General features: G+C 41.0%; 2 protein-coding genes across 2 annotated transcripts; one reads left to right on the forward strand and one right to left on the reverse strand.

Annotated features, from left to right (window-relative positions):
- The first annotated feature begins 471 nt into the window (after window positions 1–471).
- Window positions 472–5786, forward strand: LOC137290895 (uncharacterized). The gene is made up of 2 exons (XM_067822066.1): window positions 472–639; window positions 3682–5786. Exon 2 carries the CDS (start codon window positions 3733–3735, stop codon window positions 4522–4524), a length of 792 nt encoding a protein of 263 aa, XP_067678167.1. The 5' UTR covers window positions 472–639; window positions 3682–3732; the 3' UTR covers window positions 4525–5786.
- An 807-nt stretch (window positions 5787–6593) lies between these two features.
- Window positions 6594–12242, reverse strand: LOC137291511 (uncharacterized). The gene is made up of 3 exons (XM_067822875.1): window positions 12185–12242; window positions 7223–7379; window positions 6594–6783 (listed from the first exon to the last, which is right to left on the reverse strand). The coding sequence occupies exons 1-3, from the start codon at window positions 12213–12215 to the stop codon at window positions 6663–6665; spliced, it is 309 nt and encodes a 102-aa protein (XP_067678976.1). The 5' UTR covers window positions 12216–12242; the 3' UTR covers window positions 6594–6662.
- Window positions 12243–12616: the final 374 nt, after the last annotated feature.

Raw genomic sequence — 12616 nt, forward strand, 5'->3', positions numbered from 1 at the left:
TAATCAAAATTTAACTAGCGCGAGTTCGACATAACCCCCCGTCTGTGACCGTTAGTTATAGGGTGACATGGTCAAGTTTTATTTACCCAGTTTGATCAACTTCCTCATTAACCGCGGTATAATGAAACTGCATTGTCTCATTAATGCACTTGTCACAGGACCCTAACTGTAATCTGCAATCCTGCAAGTGGCCCAATGTCAATGTCCGACAGAAACAATCATGTCATAATTAAACAAAAGGCAAATTTTGATAGCAGTTGTTCCTGATCACAAAGAACACAGAGCGCCAGTATGTAGAAATAATCACTGCACTTAAATGTGGTAGTGTCATCTGCACAGTCAATTGTTGTAACAACTGTGCTCTAATGACTGGAGAGTCATTGCCTTTAATGAGTATGACGTGAAAACCTCGTGGTATGTGCCCGATGAAACATTCACCCAGATATGGTGCTGATTTAGTCTTTGTCTAAGCTGGTATAAAGGCAGTCCAGATATGGTTAAGCCCTACACCTGCAGCGTTCATGTCTTGCTCACACGTGAATGAATATGAATCGAGTCTGACGTTGGCTGTTCATCGACCAATCGGGAGCCAGGAGCGTACAGGGGACAGGGTGTATTTCACACAGACACGGCACCGAGGTATGTAACTTACATTTCATACATCCAAACTTAATTTTTGTGCCATATTTTCTAAATTATTGTACAGTTTGCTAGGAGTTCACCCCATATCATATTTCCATATCTCTGGGACAGCACCCTTTTCATGTTATCCAAGAAATATTTAGTCGGCTGTCAAAGTGACTTCTTTGTTTCCTATCCTGGGAGGGGCTACCACAGAGTAACTGTTCCTTGATCCCACCAGGTCTTCCAGGCAATTACAGGGCCAAAGTATGGGACACGCGCTGTATATGTATATAAACTTTCAACGGTGTGTATGAGAGAGTTGGCTGGAAGTGGTGAGGCACTTCCCTGTAAGTAGCGTGCATCTGACGGCCATGTTTAATCCAAAGGCAAAAATCGACATACTGTGAGAAAATGTCGTACTGGGATACAACATGACACATCAGAGGCATTTTCGACATGGAATTTGTGACACGGGATATCAAAATATTGAGGATAGTATCGTCTGTGATCAATGTAAACATATCATCATGTTTGTTATCATTGTCATGTGTGACATCAGCTTCTGCGCGTCTGCTGACTTGTGTAAAACACAGAATATTCCACAAGTGACGAGTGCTGACCGATCAATCCGCACATACAAGTGACAAAAACGATGATGAAAATGTATTTTTACATTTTTTCCCCGTCCTAAAACATTGACGATGTATGACGTGGACGCGTCTCTAGACCGACGACAAGTGGCGACTTGTCTCAGTTTAAGAATCCCCAAGTTTCAAATAGGTCATTATGTGTACTCAAGGTCTTGCATAGCTTTCAGGCAGGTTTGGGTTTCTTTTTTAGGTTGAAAACGCGCGCACTGAAGTGCAACAACGCGGTAAGTTTAAAAACATATAAGTGATGAGAAATTTTAACAGAGCGTTGTATAGTCATCTGTTTCGTGCCAACATCAATCCCTCCTACATCCCACCAGTCACAACACTCGCAAGCAGCGTTAAATAACTTGTATTAGTTCGGGGTTTTGTATCAGCAGGGTAAACAGAACAGTTGCACTCTAATTAACAGTGACCAGATGTCAGTGTTTGCATGGCAAGTTGTCAAAGAGAAACATTGTCCCACTGAATTTGTTTAAATGCTTTCCTTCCATTTTCTGATTTCCAGACCACCCTCCCGCCCCGAAAGGGTTGTGGAGTTGTTCCTTACCTATCTAGATCTGTATCCCCCAGTTACTGCTGTTCCCATGAATTAATTTGTGTTCCTGTTTGCTTCAAACAGACTGCGTGTGATACATATGGAATTGTACCTAAGGTCTGTGTAGAAGATGTACCGTTATGCCGCACACTTTTCCGTTTTACCTATGAATAAGTATCGTCACCGCCTCAAGTCACAACCCCCTACCCCTCACCTCCCCCTCCCGCACACACCACACGCACAGAGCGACATGATTGTCCTGAGATTATTCTCAATTGGACTGGTATTATTGTGTTGAGAGCCTGCTTGTAGCACGTACACCTATGAAGCAGGGTAGATCGAGCCATGGCAGAAATGTATCACGATGTAGGTATATCAACAATTGTACCCCGCCTCGAGGGGTCATCACGTGTATGGTGTGATCAACACGACAACGTACGTACTATTGTCATCCTGGCTATCTATCTATGCAAGCTCTGACTCACCCCGGGTCAGCTTCCTTCCACATTCCCTTTCGGCGCAACTACTTCATTTCTCCCCAGCGTTCTATATCCGACTTTCAGAGATAGATGGTGAGATTACAGTTTCCGAATACTTGATGAAGTATGAACAATAGACTGCCGATCCAAAGGTTACTGTCATATTTCCTGATGTCCGCACAAAGTCGAACCTGAATGTCGATTTGAATGTCATTCTTAACGGTGATGAGAAAATAGTGGATATAATTTTTTAAGACAATTTTATTTCAGTATTGATGTTATTAATATAGGCACCATAGTAGTATTTAATCATAGAGATGCTGTGTCGGAAATTGTTTTTAGTCAAGTGATGTTTTTATATGTTATAATGTATTTTCAGCAGAGTTGAATTAGAATGAAAACAAAACATTTTATTTCATATTTATGAATATCTTATCAGCAGTAACGACGGTATATTGTACTATAAGCCTAATGCATGTTTATGTGGTATGTAATAGTTGCTATCCAGTCCACATGGGTCAGTCAGCCTTACCTGGGTCGGGAACCACAAAGATACCGTTAGACTGTCAGGGGAAGTAACTCTGGTCACCTTGCGACTGCATTGTGCGAAGCCCTTTCGGCACTACTTACTTCCACTTAAAGCAGATACACAACACCTGTGTTCACACCGAGGTTAAACCCCCACCTTAGTGTATAGTATAGAACTGCAAGTCAGAACTCGCCAACAGCAGTGGTCACTGGATTGTCTGGTTCAGACCAAGTGACCGCTTTGTACATGTAGCTGGAATATTGCCGTTAAACAGCAAGCATGAAACAAAACAATCAAACCAACCGGACCATGCTGTCTGTTGGCCGACGCTCTTTGTTACAATCCTGCCACCTCAGTATGGCTCATCAAATGGAGGGGATAGGAAATCACTGTGCGTTAGCACCACCGACCATGACAATTTATATTTATTGTTTGAGGTGAGAAATTCATTTACAGTCCTTTATGAAACATCCCCATTAGGTGCAATCACATACCTGTAGTGCATTTTGCCTCCAGTTCGGTGACATCTCCCACCTACCGACATAGGCTGGTAGTCTGCTTCGACCCATGTCTGCTGTATTTAAACGCAAAATATCTCTTTCTGTCAAAGCAATTATAAATGGGGCTCTGGTAAATAGCTGCTTCAAATCTATAGTTAGATAGCACCCTGTGCTATACATTTAAAGCCACTATTTTCCCCAGCCCCATTTACAGTCGTTTCGGCAGAGACGAGCTAATTAGCATTTACATGGAGTAGACGTGGACTGTACATAATTTGAGATTTTGCAAAATATCAAAATATTTACATCTTCATATTCATCTTCTTCCGTCCTCGCTTTCAAACGCTGCTATTATTTCCAGTTTCAGCAATTACATCTTCCGACTTTGTCGTCATCGTCGACAGCAAACAAAATGTCCATCGACGTAGTTGATCTGGAGGAGATTGTGACCACTTTCTTCTTCGAAAAGTGGCTGGAAGAGAAGAAGAAGAAGGAAGCTGACCGCGAGAGCGTTGAAATCAAGTGGGACCGAGTTCGGTTCACCCACTCCCCGGCCGTGTACGTCAAGGATGAAGTGGCTGAGGAGGCCGGGGAGCAAACCGACCCCGAGGTGAAGACTGAGAAGGGAGGGACTCCCAACACTCATGTGATATTTACTGCCTTCTTTGCGAATAATACTGAGGCTGAACAAGTTCATACGTTGACAACGGAGCGTCGGACAAAGTCGACGTGCACGGTGTCGTTGTCTAAAGCTTACACATTGGGAGCTTCTGTGAACATTAGGATAACGCCTCCGAACCCCATTGTTGAAGCTAACGCTGGCTTTAAAGCAGAGATGTCCAAGATGAAAGGGTTGAGCGAGACCGTGGAAAAAGAGTTGACTTGGTCAGTGAACAGTCAGATAAAGATACCCAGGAAGTCTCGGACGCGGGTGGATCTGGTCATTAAGGAGGAGGAGTACGATGGACACTTCACCATGGACACCAAGATAGAGGGAAACGTGGTCATCACGGCGTGGACCAAGAACAGAGACAAACACATCAGTTCCGCCTCCATCAAAGTTGCCACCATCTTCGAGAAGCACAAAGGTTTTAAAGTTGATAAACCCAAGAATGAAGCCACCTTCACCACAGTGGGAAACTGTAAATGTCGCTTCGGAATCGAGCAGAATATGGAACAGACGGAGCTCCCCCTCTTGAAGTGACTTGACCACCAAGTCATGTGTAGACGTCATGGCATCGCTTGTATTTGCGCTGAGAGGCGGGACCCTCATTCAAGCCGACATTCCGACAGTGGTCAGTGCAACCAGAGACAATATAATAGGTTATATGGTCTCTGGTGCAACAGACATCCATGAACATGAAACTCCTCGGTTAGTATGTTATAAGCGCGTGTCTGCATGTGGGCGTCACGGCGACTCTTGTAAGGATAGGATGACTCCGCTGCTTGGAAGAGTCCTCCTGAAGACGCCAGTGTAGTGGAACTGTAGCTGAGTGAACACTTGATCAGTGTCGTACACCTGGAATATATCCGTGGATATTCCCGTAAAGTGAACACTTGATCAGTGTCGTACACCTGGAATATATCCGTGGATAATCCTGTAAAGTGAGCACTTGATCAGTGTCGTACACCTGGAATATATCCGTGGATATTCCCGTAAAGTGAACACTTGATCAGTGTCGTACACCTGGAATATATCCGTGGATAATCCCGTAAAGTGAGCACTTGATCAGTGTCGTACACCTGGAATATATCCGTGGATAATCCTGTAAATTGTAGCGGACTATTATCACTTTCATTAACAACAGCACGGAAAGTTTTACATTTTGTCACCAATTATGTACACAGTAGATCGTTGTGGTGCTACTGTACCTATGCACGTTATTATCATCTCACGTGTGCCCATAGTCAACACAGATAGAAAATCACACACCGTGTTTAGAATGTAGTGGAATAGTTTAATTATTGCTGACTTCAGCTCATAATACAGTTGCGCACGTTCTATCAGATAGTCATGATTGTACAGGATATTTTGCGATCAATATTAACATTTTTATGTAAAAAAAACATAGAAGCGCCGTAAATGAATCTAAGTTTTGCACCGGGAGATAACTCTACGCTGTTTAGGGTTCGTCTCAAAAGTAAACAAATCTGTTTCCAGTTTGGGAGGGAACTAACAAAAGCTGTTATCTTTATCTGTGATATGAGCAAATACCTTTGTGTGCATTCTCTCTCTATCTTAATGTTGTAGGTCATGATGTACTCATGCTTTATACAAATCAATAAGAGTCGGAATGTGGGTGACATAATACCAAGGAGACATTAAGCTGATTTCACTCACTACAACCACATACTCCGTGTTGCTGCTCAGACAATAGTAATTGTTGTTATTTCTTTGCAATAAAACATTTTCTACTCGAATGTTATAATCTACTCGAAGAGAAAGTGAATAAATTTATACTCTTACTTCCATATTCATCCAATATCACCCATGAAAATGTGCAAATCTTACTGAACGTCTCTGCACACCTGTTCAATACACCAGGGACAACCACTGTGTCCGGTTATACCGTACTGAACGTCATATACACTGTGCACCTGTTCAATGCACCATATTGTTCGGCAGTAGTAGTAGTAGTAGTAGTAGTAGTAGTAGTAGTAGTAGTAGTAGTAGTAGTAGTAGTAGTAGGAGGAGGAGGAGGAGGAGGAGGAGGAGGAGGAGCAGCAGCAGCAGCAGCAGCAGCAGCAGCAGCAGCAGTAGTAATTGATTGTATCTGTGTTTCCATCACACTTCCGGCTGGAACAATACGCTAAGTTGCTTTGTTGGTTCAACAAAGAATGGGGTAAGAGTTGAATTTGCACTGAATGTTTGAGCCAAAAAGAGCAAATAATACAGATTTAGATAGATACGATGTGTACACTCTAAAAGCCCGTTCAGTTTTAGATAGATACGATGTGTACACTCTAAAAGCCCTTTCAGTTCGTGACTAAAGTGGATAGAGGGTTGAGTTGACATCTCGGAAGTCTCTCTCCCACGAAATGCCTGGGTCCCTCTTCTTCAAGTGCACGTGTATCCAGTCCTTCTTCACGTGTCGGATAACACGTAAGTAAGTGTTTCAAGATCTCATCTACCGTCCAGAATTATGGTTGTAACAATGAATATAATGAACATAATGTACCAAGAAAGAAATAATAAAACCTAGTTATTTTATAGCAGATGGTAGATAAATAGAAATATTAAATATAGCACATCAAATAAAAGTTTTTAAGCTTAAGGAGACAGTACTCTGTGTGGGTTTTATTTGACTTAAATATGTGTAATTATTTCTTTCACTTTCAGTGTTAATGTAAACCTGCCTCCAATCTTGTTTCTTCGTGGACAATGGCGTGAGGGAGTTCGGGGACATTGTATCTGTAGCTCCCGTCCAAGCCGCCCGCGTTGTCTACCGTCACTTGGAGAGACCTGCAGTTACATCGTCAGGTGTAAGTACACGTCATGTAGTAGAAACTGACTGAACATCAGGACCCTCTGTTGACGTACAGGTGTACATTGTATACCAGGGCCCTATGTTGACATACAGGTGTACAGTGTATAGCAGGGCCTTCTGTTGACATACAGTGTATACCAGGTCCCTCTTTTGACATGCAGGTGTATAGTGTATACTATGGCCCTCTGTTCACATACAGATGTACAGTGTATAACAGGGTCTTCTGTTGACATACAGATGTACATTGTATACTAGTGTAACAATATCTTTATCTCCCGACTATAGAAATACATGTTTTTCTCCCGACTGCAAAAATATAGATTTATCTCCCGATTGTAGAAATTATTGTCCAAACAGTAATTCGAACTTTACACTGGATTGTACACATGTTTACTGAATGCGAGCGTCCCACACCTGCTGTCCGAGCGATGGCTGACCCTGGCGTTGTCCCGTGCTGCCTGAGGCGGATCACGTCGACAGATGCAGGGACACTTGATGCCAGAGGAACTGGGTTTTATTCTGTCCACTTTAAGCCTCATTCGAACTGATCCTGGGTTATCTTCGTCGAAACCTGAAAATGACAAGTGTCATAATCTGCGTGTCCGTCAATGGTGTATAACTACTACAGCTGTACAGAACTAATGACCTATGGCCGTCTCAAACAACATAACAACAGTATAATTCTAACAGGCTCACTCAGTGGGCTACAAGTTATAAAAACAAACAAAAGAACCCACAAAAAACCCAAACTAATAAACGAAATTCTAAAAACTACTCAGGATCTACTCGACTCTGGCAATAAGGTGAAGTTCCAAAGGACCCCTGCTCATGTGAGTGTGTTTGACAACGAACATACCGACTAAACAGCCAAAGCTGCACTGAAACTCCCACATATTAAACTTTACCATACTATTATCTAAAAACGAAATAAACAACCTACCAAAACGAAAGATGGCAAGGTACATACCAAAATTCAACTTCTAAACTTCAAATGTCTGCTCCAGAAAAACATAATTATTCTTTTTAAAAAACTACCATAACTCTACAAATATTGACAGGGCGAAAACCAAATTACAAACAGGTCACACAAAACTAAAGCCTAAAATATAAAACACCAAACTGACAAATGCACACACTGCACCGAAACAGAAACGCCATATGCCGTCTTACTGTACTGCATACACTACCAGCATTACAGAAGGTACTCCTGACTGGACTCCTGACAAACACTCCTAAGCCCACCAAATAACACCAAAATCGTCACAGCCTTGGGCATTTTTCTTATTCAAACTGGACTTTCAGGCCAGTTAATGCTAACTTAAAAACGTACAAAACAAAACATTAAACCAAACCAAACAATTACCAACCTTACCATCCCATTTAGTTCATCCCCCTGCAACTTCTGCCAGATTTCCAAATTTTAAATCCATACAAATTCGATTTTGCAATCCTAACGGTCACTTCACGCTACCATATCTTTCAGTCAAACCAATCGTCTTTCGTGTCCAGTTAGTGTCCTGGCAGGCCCGCGTGCGAAATACGTACTGTGTCGGAAAGCGCACGTTAAATCTCATCATCTTCACTTATCACAAAGTCAGAAAAAGGCCCTGTTCATCGCGGGAGAGTCGGTGTCATTGTTGGTGATGTGGGCACTTAGGTACTTGTTCCAACCACAGGCGCACGTGCCATTGCATGGATTAAATATTTTTGAAAACTTTTGAGATGACCCCGACTTGAAACGCTTCACAGTACAATATATCTAGACAAGGCCGGACACTTCGGTGTACCCCAGCCGCCTGCTTTGCCGATCGCTATACTACCATCACATACAATCGTTTAAAATTTCACCTAAACATAATCATGAGTGATTAGCCTATCGATCACCACCCATGGCAGCTAACAGTTCTTTTTTGATATTTCTACAAGTCGATTGAAAGCCGATTTTGACCCTCAACTAAACGACACACTGACACGAGCTCCTGGGGTTCCAACATGTACCTCTCCTGTTGCACACCAACTTTGTCCACTTAACCACATGTTGCTATAAGCTGACTGCTTTATCATTGGTACACTGTGAGCGAAGACACCGTACCCAGGTCACCTCTATCACCGTCAGTTACTTTATATCACTATCATACGTTACTCTATATCACCATCAGTTACTTTATATCACTATCATACGTTACTCCATATCACCATCAGTTACTTTATATCACTATCATACGTTACTCCATATCACCATCAGTTACTTTATATCACTATCATACGTTACTCCATATCACCATCAGTTACTTTATATCACTATCATACGTTACTCCATATCACCATCAGTTACTATATAGTTAGGCCGCGTTAATCCGCGCACTTGTTTTTCAACAAAAACGTTCGGATAGTGAAACATACGGACTACTGAAACTTCCCTTTGACATGACAATACAAAAACACACGAACGAATGCTTGACGAGATATTTCTTGTAGTGGGCCTTGAATGTTCTTATGATGCCAGCATCCATTGGCTGAATGTGCGATGTTATGGCAAGCCGTTTTCACATTTATTCAGGAATTACAGATATCTTCAATTGTTTTAAAGATATCAGCATTATATTTAAAGATATCAATAATGATTTAAAGATATCTGTTAATTATTGAAGATATCTCTAATTAATTTTACATATCCAAAATAGAATTATTGATATCTCAAAATGTTATAGAGATATCAAGATAATATTTCGTGATATCTCTAAATGTTTTAAAGATATCTGCAAAACAATTACGATCATAGTGTACAAAATTGTATTAGAAATTAATTCAAGATATCTGGAATTCAATTCAAGATATCTGGAATTCAATTCTAGATATCTTGAAATGATCGGTACATATCCACAATTGTATTACAGATATCTTCAATTCAATTAGAGATATCTCTAATTCAATTATTGATATCTTCAATTCTTGCTATAACTGATATCTAAAATTGTTTTACAGATATCTTGAATTGATTTGAAGATATCTTGAATTGAATTAGAGATATCTTGAAATGTATTATAGATATCGTGAATTGTAACGGTGTCAAGATATCTTCAAATACTTCCGGCTACATATCCGTAAATACTTCCGGTTGGAAATGGTTGGTGACCATGAATGTACAGCTCTTACATGCCAAGAGTCGAGATGCAGTCAAGACATGATCCTGTATCGCGGCCGAAAACACCGACTATATGAATTCTACCCAGATTCTCGTGGTCTACTACCCCTCGTACTTTTTTGAGTCAGTTCCTGTATCAACGCTAGTAATCCCTTAACATATTTTCTCTATTTGAGATATCTTTAATTAATTTCAAGATATCTCTATTTCAATGCAAGATATCATTAATTCTTTTTAAGATATCATTAATATGATTCAACATGTCCTTAATTCAATTCATGATATCTTTAATTTCATTGGCGATATCAATAATTATCTCAATTCGAGATATCTTTAATTCAATTCAAGATATCTTCAATTCAAGATATCTTCAATTCAGTTTAAGATATCTTTAAAACAATTCAAGATATCTTTGATACCTTAATAAAAGTGAAAACGGCTTGCCATACGATGTGGTGTTTAGGGGCAAGAAATGAACTTTCACGTTGGTCAGTTTGACATTGCACACTTGTGACTGGCAGCGATGTCACAAAGTAAGACAGTCAAAGTAAACTTCGTCTCAGTGTATTTCGTTACACTCCACCACTGAGTCTAACAAGACCTAGTAGAAGGTCGCGTCAAGTAACCTTTGAGCTACTTATAACCATCCAATCAAACGCGAGACGGTTAAATAGATTTAACCAATCAGACAACGGCTACTATTTAAGGACACCGACACAGATCTCCCCACAAACAAAAATCAGCGTATAACACAATTATTGGACCTGCAGTATGTACGCTTTGGGGTTTCTGTTGACATGGTTACCATTAGCTAATATTTCCGCAAGGTAACATCCTTGAATATTGTCAAAAACACTATTTTCAGCGACTGTTTACTCACCGTTGTCATGGCAGTACGTACGCCGTGTGCATCACCCGGAAGCGATCGTACGCTAAATAGCATTCGGAATCATTCGGGTGCGAACCTTTTCGAGATAAAAAGTTCATAAGGGATGTGCGAATGTGCACTTTCGTGATTTGGTAAGCTGTGTTTCTGATTGGTCAGTCTCAAAGGTTACCTGACGCGACCTCCCACAAGGTTTTGTTAGACACAGTGGTCGAGTGTAACGAAAAGTGCTGAGGATAAGTTTACTTAGACTGCAAAGTAAGATCACGGGTCGACCACGTGATCGCATCTGTCCGTCAAATGATCGTAGCCAATCACAAAACATATCTGATGTCATTCATGTTTGCTGTTTAAATCGATATCGGACATACATTTCTGGATTAATGTCTCTTCCAAAACATCTGTGACGTCATGAATTTGCGATGACAAACGGCTTGATTTTGACCGATCCAGTGCCAGGGTGTGATTTGGTCCGAGTTTATAAAACAACCCGTTTTACGCCGTTATGTCTGTATCGCGTGCAGCTGATCTCATTTTGAACCATCAGTGTTTTATACAGCAAGAATGACAGACATTGCTCAAACCAGGGATACTCTATAACAGGCTCTCTATATAGGCTCCCTGCTCAAACTAACCAAAAGTGAGACCTACTTTAATCAAAATCACAAAGTAACGACATGTTCAACTCGGAAGTGTCATATCTAACAATTATTACTGAATGGGGCTCACGGTGTAAGGGGATTATCCGAACCTTTTTGATGTACCGACGGATTAATGAAGCAAAACTATGTGTAATTAGCTAATCTGTTACCGCTGATTGACGTCCGGATACGGAGAGTGAAGCACCGGATTAATGAATCAACAGGTAATGAGTTTACATAGTAAACAAGATTGGTTACATCTAGTTATTGTTCGGATATCGCGGGAATCGGATACTCTATATCACCGCTACACGTTACATTACACCACTATCTTACGTTATACTCTTTGTAACTTTCTCTTTGAGACTGTATTGTGACTTAGCATTATGGGTAAGACGTGTATTGAGCCGTAGTGTATACTGGGAAACAACTAGAAAAAGAAAGCAGGAGGGCGTACGTGTCACATCTTGCAAAACAGGCTTGGTGTTTCATATTAGTCAGTGAATATTATTGATTACTTGTCTGAGACCAATAGTTTATAGTGCCTATGTAGTTTCAATATGATTGATGATTCCAGAGGGGAAAGGTTTTGAAAACGTGAATAAGACCAGTATAGTATCAGTATAGCACGTCTTCGTCGACGACGAAGTGAGGTAACGGTACATTTGACAATGCGAGGTATGTGTCAGTGCGGCATTCCTTACCAACTTCAGGGATCTGGTATCTGGCAGCCATTCTCACTCTTCCGTGTCCCAAAGGCAGGTTGTGTTCCACGTCATGTGACCACTAACGAAACATTTGGTTGGACATCCCAGCTTTAATTCTTCCGAGAGCGACGTAATACTACATAGAGGATATTATAGGAGTGCCCATGGCATACGACATTTAGGCACGACTGGGGTAAACATGGCATGGGATAGGCACGCAAATCATATTCTGTTTATTACCAGGAAATGTGCATAATTTAAACACGAAGCGACGTGTCTGCTCATGCAATGCCGTATCACCTGTAATAGCAGCGGAAGAAAATACCAAAGAAATTTGGCGAATACCTCAGCACCATTAACTGACAGCAGAGACCATATAATAGATTATTATATGGTCTCTGCTGACAGTTACCGTCAGTAAACAAGTGC

Source organism: Haliotis asinina, chromosome 7 (assembly GCF_037392515.1).
Source record: "Haliotis asinina isolate JCU_RB_2024 chromosome 7, JCU_Hal_asi_v2, whole genome shotgun sequence".
NCBI lineage: Eukaryota > Metazoa > Mollusca > Gastropoda > Lepetellida > Haliotidae > Haliotis > Haliotis asinina.

Excerpts from the sequence above, each read along its gene's own strand:
- LOC137290895 (XM_067822066.1), top strand. The coding sequence starts at position 3,733 with ATGTCCATCGACGTAGTTGATCTGGAGGAGATTGTGACCACTTTCTTC.
- LOC137291511 (XM_067822875.1), bottom strand. The coding sequence starts at position 12,215 with ATGGCTGCCAGATACCAGATCCCTGAAGTTG. Across the intron at positions 7,380-12,184 it reads ATACCAGATCCCTGAAGTTG|GTTTCGACGAAGATAACCCA; the intron begins GTAAGGAATGCC and ends TGTCATTTTCAG. Across the intron at positions 6,784-7,222 it reads AGCCATCGCTCGGACAGCAG|GTCTCTCCAAGTGACGGTAG; the intron begins GTGTGGGACGCT and ends ATGTAACTGCAG.